Source organism: Festucalex cinctus, chromosome 4 (assembly GCF_051991245.1).
Source record: "Festucalex cinctus isolate MCC-2025b chromosome 4, RoL_Fcin_1.0, whole genome shotgun sequence".
In the NCBI taxonomy this organism is placed as follows: Eukaryota; Metazoa; Chordata; class Actinopteri; order Syngnathiformes; family Syngnathidae; genus Festucalex; species Festucalex cinctus.
Window position 1 is genome coordinate 11985089 of NC_135414.1, and position 15016 is coordinate 12000104.

Here is a 15016-nt window from a genome sequence, read left to right on the forward strand (position 1 = left end):
AACACTACTTTTGGCCCAAACCTGTATGTCTATTTTCCATATTTTGAAATGCACAGCGTATTGGTAAAATTCTGGAACAACTGCAATTCATGTAGCTCATTATATTCTAACAGCATTTTTTTTTTTTTTTTTTTAGTTAATATGTTCATTTCATGTAGACTTTTATTTTACTTTATTTTATTCATTCATTTTCATGTACTGTACCTTACATTCATTGGCCAATGAAGAATTCCTTGTCATTGCAAGCATTTATAATAATTCTCCAGGCTTTTGATGTTTTACATTTCTGGTCATGTAAAATAGTGTTAGGTTAGGTGTCGAATGAACACTGCATGTTGACGCCAAAGGAAATTGTATTTTTTTTAGTTATTCAAAATGTACAAATTAACACACAACAACAATATACAAGTTATACAAACTACAACAAGTGTCAGACATGGACTAATTATATGCCAGGTAAAAAAACCTTTGTATTGTCCTCAAGGATCTGGGAAAGTGTCACTTATTTGCTACAAGTCCACCAAGGTGCTGCAGTCTGGGATCCAGGTACAGGAAATCATGGTGGTGCTGATGTGGGATCCAGGTACAGGAAATCGTGGTGGTGCTGATGTGTCAGCAATGTGTCAAAAAGTATTTCTTGGTGTCAGTCTATCAGCTGGACTTGGATATCTTCATGTTCCTCCATGGTCATTACCTGTACGAGTCTCTGCAAGAAGGTAACAATTGTAGGTCAGATGAGGTACCAAACAATGAACTGAAAGTCACTGAGCCAATGAAGTACATTATTATATGAGCAAGACTATTTGTGAAAGCCATGTAAATTCCTGCACATCGAAGTACAAGGAAGCTGTTGTATCTTCAATCAAAACTAATTAAGTTGCTTAGTGATATTTATTAGGTAAAATTGTTCAACATGGTGACAAATCGATATCTGAGTAAAGGGTTTCAAATGTTTTTGTAAGCAGCACTTTTCTGAGTGGTTAGTAGCAACAAAACACGGGGGGAATTACGAGTCTGAGTTGCAGATGTGTCGTTCAGTTAACACCATTATTTTTGCACGATATACTAAACATATCAGCAAACGATGTAATCTAAATACCACATATTCCAAGCAAAGGTATGTTTTGAGCCATTCACATGCATGCTCGAATGGAATTATTTTTCCATGATGACATAATTGTACGTTACGAGACACCGCGTTCTCTTCCGCGTTCTCTTCCTCGTCGTCTCTCTCGACCCCTCCTCGCCCCCTTTGAGATGGTCCACATGTCTATAAAACATAACATAACTGTGTGTTCTCTGTTGCATGGTTTAGTTGCACTAACAAATATGAACATAGATAGCCATTATCATTAGCTGACGTACAGTATTTCCAAACAATGCCGACAAAAATATTAATTCTGAAATTAAATGACTAAATCACCATTATTAGGGATCTGTACAGTATGTCTAACAAATGCAATTCACTTACGTCATCACTCGAGGGAATACCAGAAGTTGTTTGCGTTCTGTTCCGGTGAAATTGGTGGTAGGCTGTTGAAGTAGGGTCTCTCTGGGACGCCGTAGTTCGTGTGCTTAAAATCATTGCATTATCTTGTTTGACCGATAGATGGCGGTCGTGAGCTACACACTGGGGCTTTAACTATTAAGGACATGATAAAAACTCCACAAAAATTAAATTCCAAATTACATTTTGTAACTGATTATATGATTTAGTTTGGTCCTCGAGAGCCTGTTTTCCATGTTTCTCTTCACTAACACACCTGATTCATGATCAGGATCGTTATCAGGCTTCTGCAAAGCTTGCTGATAAGCTGATCAATAGCTGCGCTGAAGGAGGGAGACATGGAAAATGGGCTGGAGAGGGGCTCTCGAGGACCGAACTTGGCCACCCCTGATTTAGTTCATTAATGAAAGTAACGTGTTATAATGACTGAAGTGTTAGATAAATATTGATTTCAGCAAGGATGAGGTGAAAATATTTTCATAATTCTAATTCTTGTAAATATAAATGAAAACATTCTGAATTGTCTGAAAGTACGATAAGTCAGGTCTTTTATAAATGTAAGAAAATACTTTTAAATTCATGTTAACAGTAAATTTCAAGAAAATAGTAAGATACAAAAAAAATGTGGCCTTTAAAATTATATTTTTAATTTATGGGTAAAAAGATTCAAATAATTGGTTCATGGTTTTATGAATCAATATCAGGCTCGAAAAGGAAAATCAATTTGATATCGATTATTTGAGGGTTTTTTTTTTTTAAAATTTGTTTAAACCCAGCCCTAATAACAGGTAGGAGAAGAAGAGGACCCCCCCCCCCCCCCCCCCCCTCCAAGTTGACTGTCTGCCTGCACCTTGATCAATCAAATTCACCAAACATTACGCATTACACCACCTGCGCCATAACTTAGACATGCTTTTACCTGGTCTAGTAAATTGAATCTACATTCATTCACCAACAAATTGTCAGGTGTGCCAAACGTGTGTAAAAGGAAATGTTCTCAGTCCGCCGGAATGTCATTCTCAAACATTAAATTGAGATGTGCCACTTTTTTTTTTTTTTCGCCCGAAAGCTGTTAACGAAAAGGGAGCCCATAATGTTAAATTATCTTGTTTATGGAGAACGGTTTGAGTTGGGGTCTTCTTCTTGCCTGCTCAAAGTCTCAAACAACTTATCACAGCAAGAAAGAACAGGCACTAAGGAATGTGTCAAAAGTTATGGTATAACATGTGACTCAAGTGTGTGAAAAGGGGCAAAACTATAAAGACAAATCTCTATATCATAGATATGTCATGAGTAGGTCTGAAAGATATTGCTATAAATAGTGGCTCTGTGTTTGTTTTTTTCCGACCATCTACCATAAATAAGGGAACACCTTTGCTGCTTAAAAAAAAAAAAAAAAGTCTAAAGCAACGAAACAAAACACCAAAACAAAACTGGCATCCAAACAATAGTGGAACACATCTCCAAGCTAAAAGCCACCAGCTACTGTCTGACTCAAAAGCCAGAGTCACACCGTGCGCCCATAACATTCATTGAAGTTCTATTCTCCCCAGAGACTGACCACGGTAGGAGTTCCGCCTCTGCTGCAGGTGGGGGTTGCTGTCCATGCCGCTGTCCGCCGGAGTAATGTCTTGGGAGGTGCGGGGGATGGGCGTTTCGGTCATGACCGGGTTTGGCTCCGGCGACTTGTCCATTGGTTTGAGCTCCAGCCGCTCATGGTGGATCCAAAGATCGGGCGGTTTCAGGTCCTTGGAGTTGCCTTTGTATTTGTGCGAGCCGTTGGACGACTTGGAGGCCGCCCGCTTCCTGTGTGATGTCAAGGCAGAGTCATGGAGAAGACCATCAGACCATGAAAGTGTCTGTGGCCCTTGTAATGTGATCAGTTGGATGTTGAGAACAGACATACTGTATGTGTGTGCTGATATGATCATAAACAACCACAACGTCGGCTACATTACGACATCTTTTTTTACAATGATTGCTTAAGAATTACGACAGGAAACCTTGATGGAAATAGCAGACCTTCTGTAAATCCAATCCTTGTTGCCTCATGGGGACAACAATTGGTCAGAGGCTGAGCCAGCCATCAGCAGGGAGAAGTAGTCAACTCATAATTCAAAGATTTAAGAGCTTATGAACCAAAAAAATAAAGAAAAAGGATCAAAAGTTGATGTGTCATGGCTTTTGCTTACTTTTTTTGGTGGGACGTGGTGCGCCGTGTACACAGGAAGGCCCCCACAACCACCACGATGATCGTGAACGCTCCCACTGAGATGATGATGACGATGACCAGGATGTGATTTTCACTGTTTCCCATCCCGGATTTGCCTGCAAAAACATCACTTATGGATCACTTAAGATGGTAACCGTAAACGCAGTACACATTATATCTAACATGACAACAGATGGGCATTTGACTACATTTCCTTGATGGAGTCTGGGGAAAATTAACACTTAAACACAAATATACACATCACTTAATCAATGTTCACTTAATCAAAATCAGTATAGGGCCGATACCAGGCCTTATTTCAAGGTATCGGTACTCATGACGGTAATAGGTCGCTTGCACATGTCGTCACTTCCGCCTCGGATTTCTCGTAGTCGCCATGCTGGGTGGCCTCCATTTACGTAGCGATTCGGTCTAACACGTATCTATCACGTTTGTTTTCTGCGTTTAAAATGGTACATTGTTGCTGCATCGTTGGCTGTTCGAACAAAGCCAAGGGGGAAAATGGTTGGCCTTTCTTCCGAATTCCGAAAATAACTAGGAACCAGGGCCTGGAGACAGAGGAGTGCGGACTCCGGAGGGAAGTCGTTACTTTGGGCTCGTGTGTGCAGCGATCACTTTGTGAGCGGTAAGCTTGTTTACCTTTATTTAATGCATGAGGATTAATAACGTTTCGACCGCCCATATATGGGCAAGTTGCTTATGTTTTGGATTCATGAGCAAGCAAGTTCGGTAGTACAAGCTGGCTAGCGGACGTTAGCCGAAAGCTAACATCGAACATTTTCAAACAAGTAGTGCCAGTGCAAAGTGTTTACTGCTGAAATTGGATTGATTAGTCTTGGGCTTTTAATGCCGATAACATGTTTTTTGGTGGCAAAATGTAAACTTGGAAAAAAAAGAGACAGAAGGGGCTGATGCAAGAAAACAGACCCCCGGGGGTGATGCAAGAACACAGACCCCCGGTAGCCTACACATCATGCTAAAGAACTTATTCACGGCCACCCTACTGCGGTAAAATAACCAGTCTTTCCATATTTTATTTGTTTATATATTTGTTTATTTTAACAGGTCGCCCTGCGCCCGTTTTTCTGTCCAATCATCCCGACTGGGCTCCAACATTAAAGTTGGGTCCCAAGTTACAACATCTATGTCTCAGCCCAGTCGGTGCCAAGATATGAACGTGCACAGGAGAGACAAGCAAAGAAAAGACGACTCGAAGTGGCAGAGATTGTTGCAGTTATGCAGCCAGATGGCTCCAGTAACCTGTACCCTCAAGTACTGCTGACATCATTGCCTCTGGTATGCCACTCAGAATTCATTACATGATATATTGTATGCATGAGTGAATGTATGTGTTTGTTTGTGTGTGTACACGCACCTTATATTTTAGAGACATTTGGAAGTGTTTATAGAAATAAGTATTTGCCTGTAGCAATGTTCATACATTAAAAAATGCAACAAAATGTGTACATTTCTTTTACACTGACAAAAAAACTATACTACTTTACTATATTAAACCTATTACTGGTACCGTATTTTTTTGTGATTTTTTCTTTATTTTTTTCTTTAGGGATCTCATGCCACACCGACTTGATTGCCAATGACATGATGGAAACGAAGGCGAGCATCAAAGCATTGGAGGAGGACAACATGCGACTGTTTGTTTGGCGCTAATAAAGGCAGCGTTTATACAAATTCTATTGTTGGGTTTGTTTACAAAGCTATACATAATACAAATGACAGGATTTGACTCAATGTGCAATATGGTCCCTCTTAAAGTAATGGAATAAATCTCTATTATTTCTAAAAGCACAAAAAATGAAGTGAATAATGATTAGATGTAGTAATTTCAGGGATAAAATTGAACTGTTAATTAATGTATTTATTTTAGCACAGGTGCCTACCATCCTGAGATGACGGTATGATGTAATGTTGATGGGGTACGCAATGACTTTCATTATACTAGGTACAGAGGAAAAAGTTGCTCTCTTTTAAATTTGTTTAATGTAAGACAAGTACCAGTACTGTGTTACAGTTTTCCCAATAATCCTTGTTTCACACTTGTCACAAAACCACTGTCCTTTTGGCAGTCTAGATTGGCACACTTCAAGTGATATCATTTGATTTTACAATCTGCTGCAGCACAAAAAACTACTTTATTCCGCATCTTTGAAGTACATGAGCAAGTGGTAGGTGACAGCAGCTGAGCAGGAACACTGGAAGTCCACTGCTGATCTAGTAAATGCTCTCCCGAGCAGTTCAGGTAAGGAGGGGATTTTGGGGGAAAAAAAACTCTGGCTTTTCCAGCTGGCCAAAACGAGCGATCTGGGTGGACTCGCTCAATCACACTTTGTCCACACCACAAAGTCGCAGAAGTCCCGTCCAGTTAAACTCATCTGTGCCTGAATCTGAAAATATTACAAACATTGTAATGAAAATATGAAACATAGAATTAAATAAGAAACTACAAAAAGTAAAGCCATACATACCTGGTAATAATATTGGTGTTGTCGTGACAAGTATATTGTTGCCATCTGGCACCAGACAGAAATTGGGTGTTGTGACAGCCTCCTTAACCGTGAGATCATAAGAAAAGCTGTCAGTATGCTCAGTAGTTACCATGAACACGTTTTATTGTACTGGAAACTGAAACTAAAAATACGTCCTCTGAGAGTGGTTAACCATAACCATTTAGAATAAGTTGATTAAGTAACATGTAACTAGTGAAAGGGTAGCATTAAATTTAATTAAGCCACGGGGAGGCTGTGCATAGTTACCTTTTATTCTTATACGCTCTGCCATATTTGCCTATTATAAAATTGTTAGAAAAACCACATCAGGTAAACCTAGCTGTGCATGTAAACACAATGATAACAGAGAGAACAAATCAACATTTTTGTGTGCAGAATTACCAACACCATGTGGTTTACTTACGTGCAACAGCAACCGTTTCTTCTGATGCGATGTTAACACTTTACACTCTGTATCCACCCGCTTACAAAATAATTGTAAGCCTCCAGGGATTTGTTGGCGTGTTATGGAGCATGTTGTCAACACGAGGTAGGGAAAGATGTCCAGAGATGTCACATTTGGCCAGCAAGCTTTCTCCGTCAAAAAAAAAATCACCCTTGGTCAGGACGTAATTAGGATCAATCCCGCCACACAGAGACACCTTCTGCCTGTATCGTTGTTTTTGATCTTCCGGTAAATCGTGAAAATACTGCGAAAATTACATCAGGTTGATAAGCTCTACCGTGTAACTCGCGAGTGTACCTTGTGAACCGGCGGACACCCAATATGGCGCCCGAAGGAAAAACTCCCATGATGCATTACGATGTGCAAGCGACCTATACTAGCATCAGTTACCCTTTTGTGGCCATTTTGCGATCAGGAAAACTAGAAATGATGTATTAGAAGAATAGAAAATTACTATCAATTTCACACAATTTTAACTATTTTCCTGCCGTCAGCGTTAATTAACGTTAACGGAAATCCCATCGAGTATTGCCATCAACTTTTATTGACGTCAGCTATGTTTTTTTTTTTTTTTCTTTTCCCCCCTTCTCAATAGGCAGTGCAACGTCTTGGGTAGCTCTAGTTTCATGAATGAGCTGGAAAAATAAAAAACACCCATTAACAATGGCCAGCAGATGGCAGCATTGTATCTCTTTTCAATCAGTTCCTGTGGATCAAATGACATGACAACATCGCGGTTCTTAGGAAATACATTTTCAAGGCTGTTGTGAATGATCAAAGCATTATTTTTTTTCCATTTTTGCTTGGTGTCACTCAAATTACCTATTTTCAAAGAGTGATGACTAAAGAACGGCATAAGACAGAATCATACTTTGTTTTTTTTCTTCTCAATCAAGAGAATGTAATCCCTAATGTGTACGTCATCATAGCACACAATATTCTGTTTGCCTTGAAAGATGAGTGAAAATGCTCAAAATGCTCAAATGCTTTTTGGATAACGTTTGGCACTAAATAAGGAATAATGCTATATTGGGATATGTGTCTTTTTTTTTTTTAATTATGTGCCAGTGTTTTTTTGGGGGGTACTAGTGGTATCAGTATTCAGTATCGATAACGACTCGACTACTTGTAGTATGTAGGTATCGGCCTGAAAAAAGTGGTATCAAACATCTTGGGTTATTAATATTCAAATGATTTTCTGTGAACTCCTGTTTCAATAATATTTCCCATAGATGTTGACACAGCATGGCTGTACTGTAGCTAGGGGCCCCTAAGATGGCAAAGAGTGGCCCTAAAAAATACTATTTTCAATTTGTGGCTTTGAAGTTGTAAGGCCCAAAGTGATTTTAATGCTATGCCTAAAGATGACCACAAATCAAATATCTTGAGTTTGCACACCAGATGTACATACTGCACTTAGAATTTTTGTTTGTGAAGCTGAAAATGTGGGAAATCTTACCAACTGCTGATCCAGGATCAAGGGGAAGTTGGTTGCCTGGAGGTCCAGGCTTCGATGGAAGATTTGAGGCTGGAGGTGGACACAAAGAGCAACTTCATGAGGGAAAATGTGCTCTACAGAAAAGTCTTTAAATTGATTAATGGCTTCTGGTCCTGTCATATCGTGCTGCCTCTTGTAGACCAATAGACTAAACAGTGATCTGAAACTTGCTATAAGCAAAAGCCAAAGCTTTTAACCGGCCCAAAAGTTGGAAATCTTTGGTAAGAGGAGCAGAGTCAGCAGTGTGCACACAAAGATGAAGTGTGAGGGGAGTTTACCTTGGTCATTAGCCATTTTGTCAGAGGACTCAGCTTAAGAAGAGCAGAAAGGGAAAACAAGAGAGTAAAAAAAAAATAACAGGTTATCTCAAAAGAGTGGCAAGTGAGAAGGAAACGTAAGAGATGAAGTCTGTGAGGAGGCGTCAACAGTAAAATTTGAAATTGAGACAAGTCAAACCAAAAAACAGAAGTACACTACAGCAAAGGCAAGCTGACAAACAAGTAAAACAAAGTTTTGAACAAATAGAGCAAAACACTTTCGAGTTACTGTACATCTTGCGACCCACCCAGGACTTTAGATTTTCAGTAGAGTTCAATTCATTTTAGAGGATTTTTGTTCAAGTGGAGACTAAACAATTCTGTTTATTGTTGGATTGTATTCAAAGTGTTCAGATTAATTTGAATGGTTACTGTCAGAGAGGTACGTATGAATTTAATATGTTCATCATTATGCTAAGAAGTGTAGATGTTTGAGTAGGCAGAAATGCCAAATCACATATTGTGATTTCAGAGGCGTATTTAACTGCAGTAAAGGGAAGGCATAAGCAATGTTGCCATCACTGAGTGGCATTATGCAAGAATATAGCAATTTCTGACCTCCATTTATTTACAGTAGTTAAAAAGTGACACCCCTCAACATTAATCTGGCAGCCCCAATCAATGTGAGCTTCTAATTGCGCGTCACATTTAGTTTCCACTTGCCACATCATTTTAGATCAACTCACTCTTTGGGGTCCTAAACTGCACAGCCTCAGATGTTGGACCCATGCCCTTTGAGTTTCGAGCCTCGATTTTGAAGTAGTATGTCGTGTCTAGAGTAAGATCTTGGATCTGGTGAGTCAGACGGTTGCCCACCACGGGTTCAACAACCCAGTCGTGGTCCTCTGCATTGACATCTGTGCTGTAGTAGATGATGTAACCTATAAAAGAAGGTGCAGCGAGGTAGATTTGATTAATATATACAGATGATATTTCAGATACAGAGTGCAGGAAAAAACAAAATGAGACCATATGAATTTTCTGAAAGGTACCTGTGATCTTTCCGTTGGCTTCAGATGGAGGCTGCCAGTTGATGATGATGGTGCGAGGTTTGTTCTCTTTGCTCACCACAGTCACATCTTTAGGGGAGGAGCTTGGAACTAAGGAGGGAAGTGACAGAATGCAATCACTGCAGGAAAAAGAAGAACCCTCATACATGTTACAGTGTTTGTCCTTTCAAATATTAACTTATTCAAACCCAGAGATTACAGAAGGCTTTGCTGCAGCTTCTGACACGAAGAGGCAGTTTTAAGCAATGGTAGTTATTACAAAAATGTCTAGCAGGTGGCAGCAGACTATAAGAAATTAGCCAGGGCCATGTTGCAACACTCTTTTTCTTAGTGTTTTCACCAGCCTAATAACAATAATAAAACTCTACAGGGGAGTACCAATTATTCAGAGATTTTCACTATTTGAAGCAGGGCCCTATTACAAGTTAATAGAAAAATAAACATGAAGCTATCAATGGTTAGCTCTCAGTGAGAGGCTTCTGTGTTGTGATGCAAGTTTGCAGTGTTCATACTGGTTTCAAAGGTGGTTCCCTGGGCTGTCATGCTCCATGTGCTGGTGCGCCGGCCTTTAGTCACCATGACGGAGAACTCGTACAACGTGTTGGGCTTCAGTCCTGTCACCATGTGGTTCAGGCTGGTGGTGTTGGCAATCTGTGGACAGATGAACAAGGCATTAGTGTTTAACTCAGACTTTTTTTTTTTTTTTTTTTAGCAATCATTCCATCATTCTTGGCCCTCATTTTTTTTATTATGTTACATTAAACATACAATATGGTTCAATTGTTCCAAATGTTATTCTTTCAATGCTAAAAGGTTCTGGTTGCAGTAAGTTTGTGTAAAAGTAATAGCAATAGCAGCATGATGATTATTGGAGGAGTATATTGGGGGGTGGTTAACGCTAATAATTCATGGGCCCTTGTAAATAATATTTTCATTTTGCGGCATTGGCATGGAGAGGTTCAAAGCAAGTTTTTTGTCCCAAAAGGCCTTTTGCGGAACGTCATGTGACCAAACCAGGAAACATGTTAACGCTTTCTGTGTTAATTATTATTATTATTATTATTATTTTAATCAATAAGCAGGGCAGAGATAGACTGCCACTCTATATGTTATAAGATAAGTAAACACGAAGACGAATATTAACAAATACCAAATATTGAAAATTGTCATTTTTGGCAGCTCAGTGCAACTAATGATTGGGATTCACTTCAGTTTACAACGGGTTTGAAATATTAGCACAAATCTATTACAAAGAGGCAGTTGTTCAGTTTGATAAAGGTATTTAAACAGAGCAGCCTAAAGTATTTTTACTATCAAGGTTAGTACATATCACAAAGGAAGTCTACTCTATTTTTATTTTTTAACCATCTATGTAATCCAGAATGCCATTTTTAAGATTAATGTACTGTTCTCAAGTGGGGGCAGTACAACAGCAGATGGTGATGTTAGGAAAAAACAGAAGGCAGAATGTAGAAGCAGACATGAGCACAAAAAAAATGTTAATAGACATGTAAATATATTGGATTTTGATAATTGAATAGAACTATAATGAAGCCTGTGGAGCTCTTAAATCACTGTCACAGTGTGCAAATCACTCAAATTCAAATATTGACTCATGCTCATGTGCTCTGTTCTGTACAATGCCGCTGTGATGGTGACAGCATGTTGGTGTTGATTAGACTGCATGTATGATGAGTGTTGGTAAAAATATTTACTCCTATCATATCACATGGCGAGCGACTTAAACAAGGAACATACAAATTCCACCTCTAAATAAAATAGCTTCTAGCAGTCCATCACTCTACAAATAGAATATGGAAATATTTGTTTGTATCATCCCACTGATAGTTAAAAAAATGGCTGTCATTAAAGAAACAAAGCTATTAGTGGCTAAAGGCTTGTCTATAATTTTAACAATATTGATGGATATTAGTGGTGTCAAAATTACTGCCTTAATTTTGAGTTAATGTAAAGTTCCTTTCACGCCACTAACACGCGAATTCCAGTCGCAACACAGCAGACACATCCATGTCAAAATTTAGCAGTAATAAATTGAGCAATAATGCATATATTTGTGGAGACTGAGGTCAAGTTGTATTTTACAATGTGCAGAATTTCACAAGTTACTTCATGTTAAAGATTAGATAGCTCTTAATATGAAGAGAAAAATGCACTGAGCCTGTCATCGCCATACAAATGTAATTATGCCATCTGGTGGCAGAAAAATGACTAACAAAAATCATTATCACACTTGTTTGTTTTTTTACAGTACAGTACATCTTTTAACAAAATTTCATGAATTATGAAATTCAAATTCATTCTAAAAGATATAGTCATATTCCTATTAATTTAACATAATTATGTAAAAGAGTATGGAAACTTTAATATATAATATAAAAATATGTTATTGAACATTTAGGACAGATATAAAATGTACAATTAATTGTGAGTTAACTATTGAAGTCATGGGATTAAAACTTTTAATCGCCTGACACACTTAATGGATATACTGTACTGTAAATACTCCTTACCTTCATTTTCGTGTTGGCAGGGATGTTGGTCTTCCAGCGCACTGTGTAGTAGCGGTTATCTGTGATCTTTTGGTTCTTGGGCAAAGAGTTGTCCGCCCAGGTCACTTTGATGGTGTCGTGGCTCAGCACGGAGGCCTGAACACCCACAGGTGGCATCATGGGGGTGGGATCTGGTACTGGGGTGTATGGAGCATGGAAGAGTTCGTACAGGTCAACATCAGGGTCTATGGGGTCTGCCCGTCAGGCAGTAAACCCGCATGCAAGAGCACAAATTAAAATGAGCAAATTAAAAACACAAGGAAATGCATGGCATGGTCATGGCACAATCAGGCAGGAGTCCAGACGGGATGCAGGGTAGGACGGACAGGCAGAAAATAAAAGTTATTGGGTTAAAAGGAAGAATGGAAGGGTGAACGGAGAAACCAAACATAAGCACAACGAACATGGGATTGGGAAGGGTGAAGAGAAAGAGAAAAGATTCTGTTAGAAAAATAGACAATGACCTCTAAAATCAGACACAGCTACAGACTTTTAAAAGTTGCTGTGTGCTATCAATACTAGTACAATACTCAACTGTGAGGAAAAGGAAAAGATCTACTGATTACATTGAATTACCCTGGGGAACACACCCTTTGTTGAGTTGGGTCTGACAGCGGTTTTTAAACTAATTTGTGGGTTAGGAATCCAAAATTGATCAAGTTTTTCTCTTTTGCATCAATATTTGAACTATAGAATCAACATTTTACTTAAAAATGTGAAATAATGGTGTATGTATGTACATAAAACACTAAGGGGTATATTCACTAAGAATGCACTGCGGCCGGTAATAGCGCGAAATATTGCACCACTACTGCACCCGCAGTCTGCGCCCAGTTCCCCACCTATTCGCTAAGTATATTGCTCAAATGATATACCGGCGCAAACACGGCCACAAAACTGACAGCTTGGAGCAAATTTGCACCTGATTTACCACACATGGCAATGGATTTGCACCAAGAACATGGTTGTTATAGTAACAGTTGCGAGAAAGATGACATTATCGGAAAGCGAGGTTGGACCGAGAGTAAGCGTTTATAGCGCCATTAAGTTGTACAGAGCAGCGCGGACGACAACGGCGTTATTCATTCATAAAGTACTAATTATTGGTGCGGTCGTTTTGTAAAAATATATTTTCAGAGATTGGCATGGGCGTACAGTATGCATCTGGCACGTAAAAATGTGGAATGCCTCCCCGCCATTGCCGACTTTGTGTGTCCTAAACCAACATAGAAAAAACGCTCTCCCGCTCTCCCTCTCTCTCTCTCTCTCGTGTCTCGCGTGACGGGCAGTCGGGCACCAAGCACGGGGATCAAGGTTGTGGCAGGTTAATACATGCTTTCCATACTCCAAACTCCGTGTGGCTATTAGCGGTAGCCTTAGTGAATTAGACGCTGTATATCATTTGCATTGGGGTGGGCATATTTTGCATCAAATGTATGCAAATTACCTAATTTACATACACGCAAATAACACCGGCGCACAATCTGGTTGGCAGCGCACTTAGTGACGGATTTCCCCATCTGTGCGTGTTTAGTGAATTAGGAACTCCCGGAATGCTCCATTTTTACCGTTTAGCGCCGTGCAAAGGCTACGCAAACCTTTAGTGAATATACCCCTAAGATTGAAGAGTTACAGCACAAGCTTTAAAAAAAATAAAATAAAATAAAAAAAAGCATAAAATGAAATAGAACTTACAACAGTATACCCATGGTTACAAGCATAAGAAAAAAAAAAGCTCGCACTATGCGTACTTTCTGTTAGCAAATGTTGATAGCACTGACCTAATGGGAGCTGCAAACACCTCTCACCACACCGTCTCAATTTTGACTGCATAGCTATAGTTGAGTCTAATCACAATCAGCTCTTATTACTACAGGCTTATTACAGCTAATCGGTAGAATTTTGCTTATCTGGACGGTAAGCTGTGGAGAAAAAAACTTCACGTGCTAGAAAAAAAAACTGAATACAGTTTTGAAGTCAACATTAGAGAGCGACCGATATGGTTATTTCAGGGTTGATACCGATTATTGGTAGTCAAGGACACCAATAACCAATATTTGGAGCAGAGATTCCTTTTCACTAAAAAGGAAAATCAAAATTTACAAAAAAAAATTACAAACTCCAGCTCTTAAATTTGTTGAATTTTTAAGCATGTTTATTGAGCAACTCAAGGATTCGTAAAATATTGGAGTTAAAAAAAAAATCTTAGTCAACAGACATCTTTGTTTTAAAATTCTAACAAAAAGTTAAGGGATCTCCCAAGGGCCAGTCGCATGTCTTCAAAAGTCAAATAAAAACGTAAACAGGTAAATAGCTTCCTATTGTTTTCTACAGTAAAACTTTTCCAAAATTTCAAGATGTCTTTCAATAGTAAAATTTGTCTTATCCGAGTTATATTTCAAACAAAAAAAGAATGTGCAGAGAGTTCTCAGGGTCACGAGCATCTTTTACAACGTTAACTGAAATGTTAAATAAATTCATGCCTGAAGTTGAGACATTTTTAAATTGATATATTATCATCATCAGGTATGATTCTTCAAAAAGGCTGATGCCGATATTCATCAAAATGCTGAATATCGGCACCGATAATTGGCCCAACCAATAATTGGTCTATCCCAAGTCAACATGCAAATTTTAGTTTTAATCAGTATAAAAATCTAACTCAACACATTGTTTTGCTTCGTTTTTCAAATTGTTTCCCAGTGTTATTTTTCATACTTTCATTCAAATGTTTCTTTAGCAACATGGTAAACAATATAGAAAAATACTGAATGGCATTTGAATGGCCACAAATATGTGACATTTCTCCACTTAAAGAGACCCCCCCCCACGGTTGCCCATGTGCTTGACTTCTTCAGGATCTTCACTCCATTAAGTGATAAAAGAAAAAGCTCTGGTCAGTCATCCG

At 38.9% G+C, this 15016-nt stretch overlaps 1 protein-coding gene and 2 long non-coding RNA genes across 12 annotated transcripts in view; 1 reads left to right on the forward strand and 2 right to left on the reverse strand.

Moving 5' to 3' along the window:
* Positions 1-15016, reverse strand: part of neo1a (neogenin 1a) — a 181244-nt gene that overhangs the window by 14514 nt on the left and 151714 nt on the right. For 6 of the 10 annotated variants that reach the window (XM_077518933.1, XM_077518925.1, XM_077518934.1 and 3 more), the window contains exons 17-24: positions 12070-12302; positions 10051-10189; positions 9521-9628; positions 9215-9409; positions 8490-8522; positions 8173-8241; positions 3700-3835; positions 3069-3313 (exon numbers count right to left, since the gene is read on the reverse strand). In XM_077518933.1, coding sequence (XP_077375059.1) covers positions 3069-3313; positions 3700-3835; positions 8173-8241; positions 8490-8522; positions 9215-9409; positions 9521-9628; positions 10051-10189; positions 12070-12302 — 1158 coding nt within the window. The remainder of the gene's footprint in view (positions 1-3068; positions 3314-3699; positions 3836-8172; positions 8242-8489; positions 8523-9214; positions 9410-9520; positions 9629-10050; positions 10190-12069; positions 12303-15016) is intronic. The other 4 variants (XM_077518927.1, XM_077518935.1, XM_077518931.1 and 1 more) reach the window with 2 other exon arrangements.
* On the forward strand, positions 4048-5432 carry LOC144017403 (uncharacterized). The gene is made up of 3 exons (XR_013283178.1): positions 4048-4365; positions 4806-5036; positions 5308-5432. It is a non-coding gene; the product is annotated as an uncharacterized LOC144017403 (long non-coding RNA).
* LOC144017404 (uncharacterized) lies at positions 5754-7084 on the reverse strand. Its single transcript, XR_013283179.1, has 3 exons — positions 6672-7084; positions 6227-6308; positions 5754-6145 (listed from the first exon to the last, which is right to left on the reverse strand). It is a non-coding gene; the product is annotated as an uncharacterized LOC144017404 (long non-coding RNA).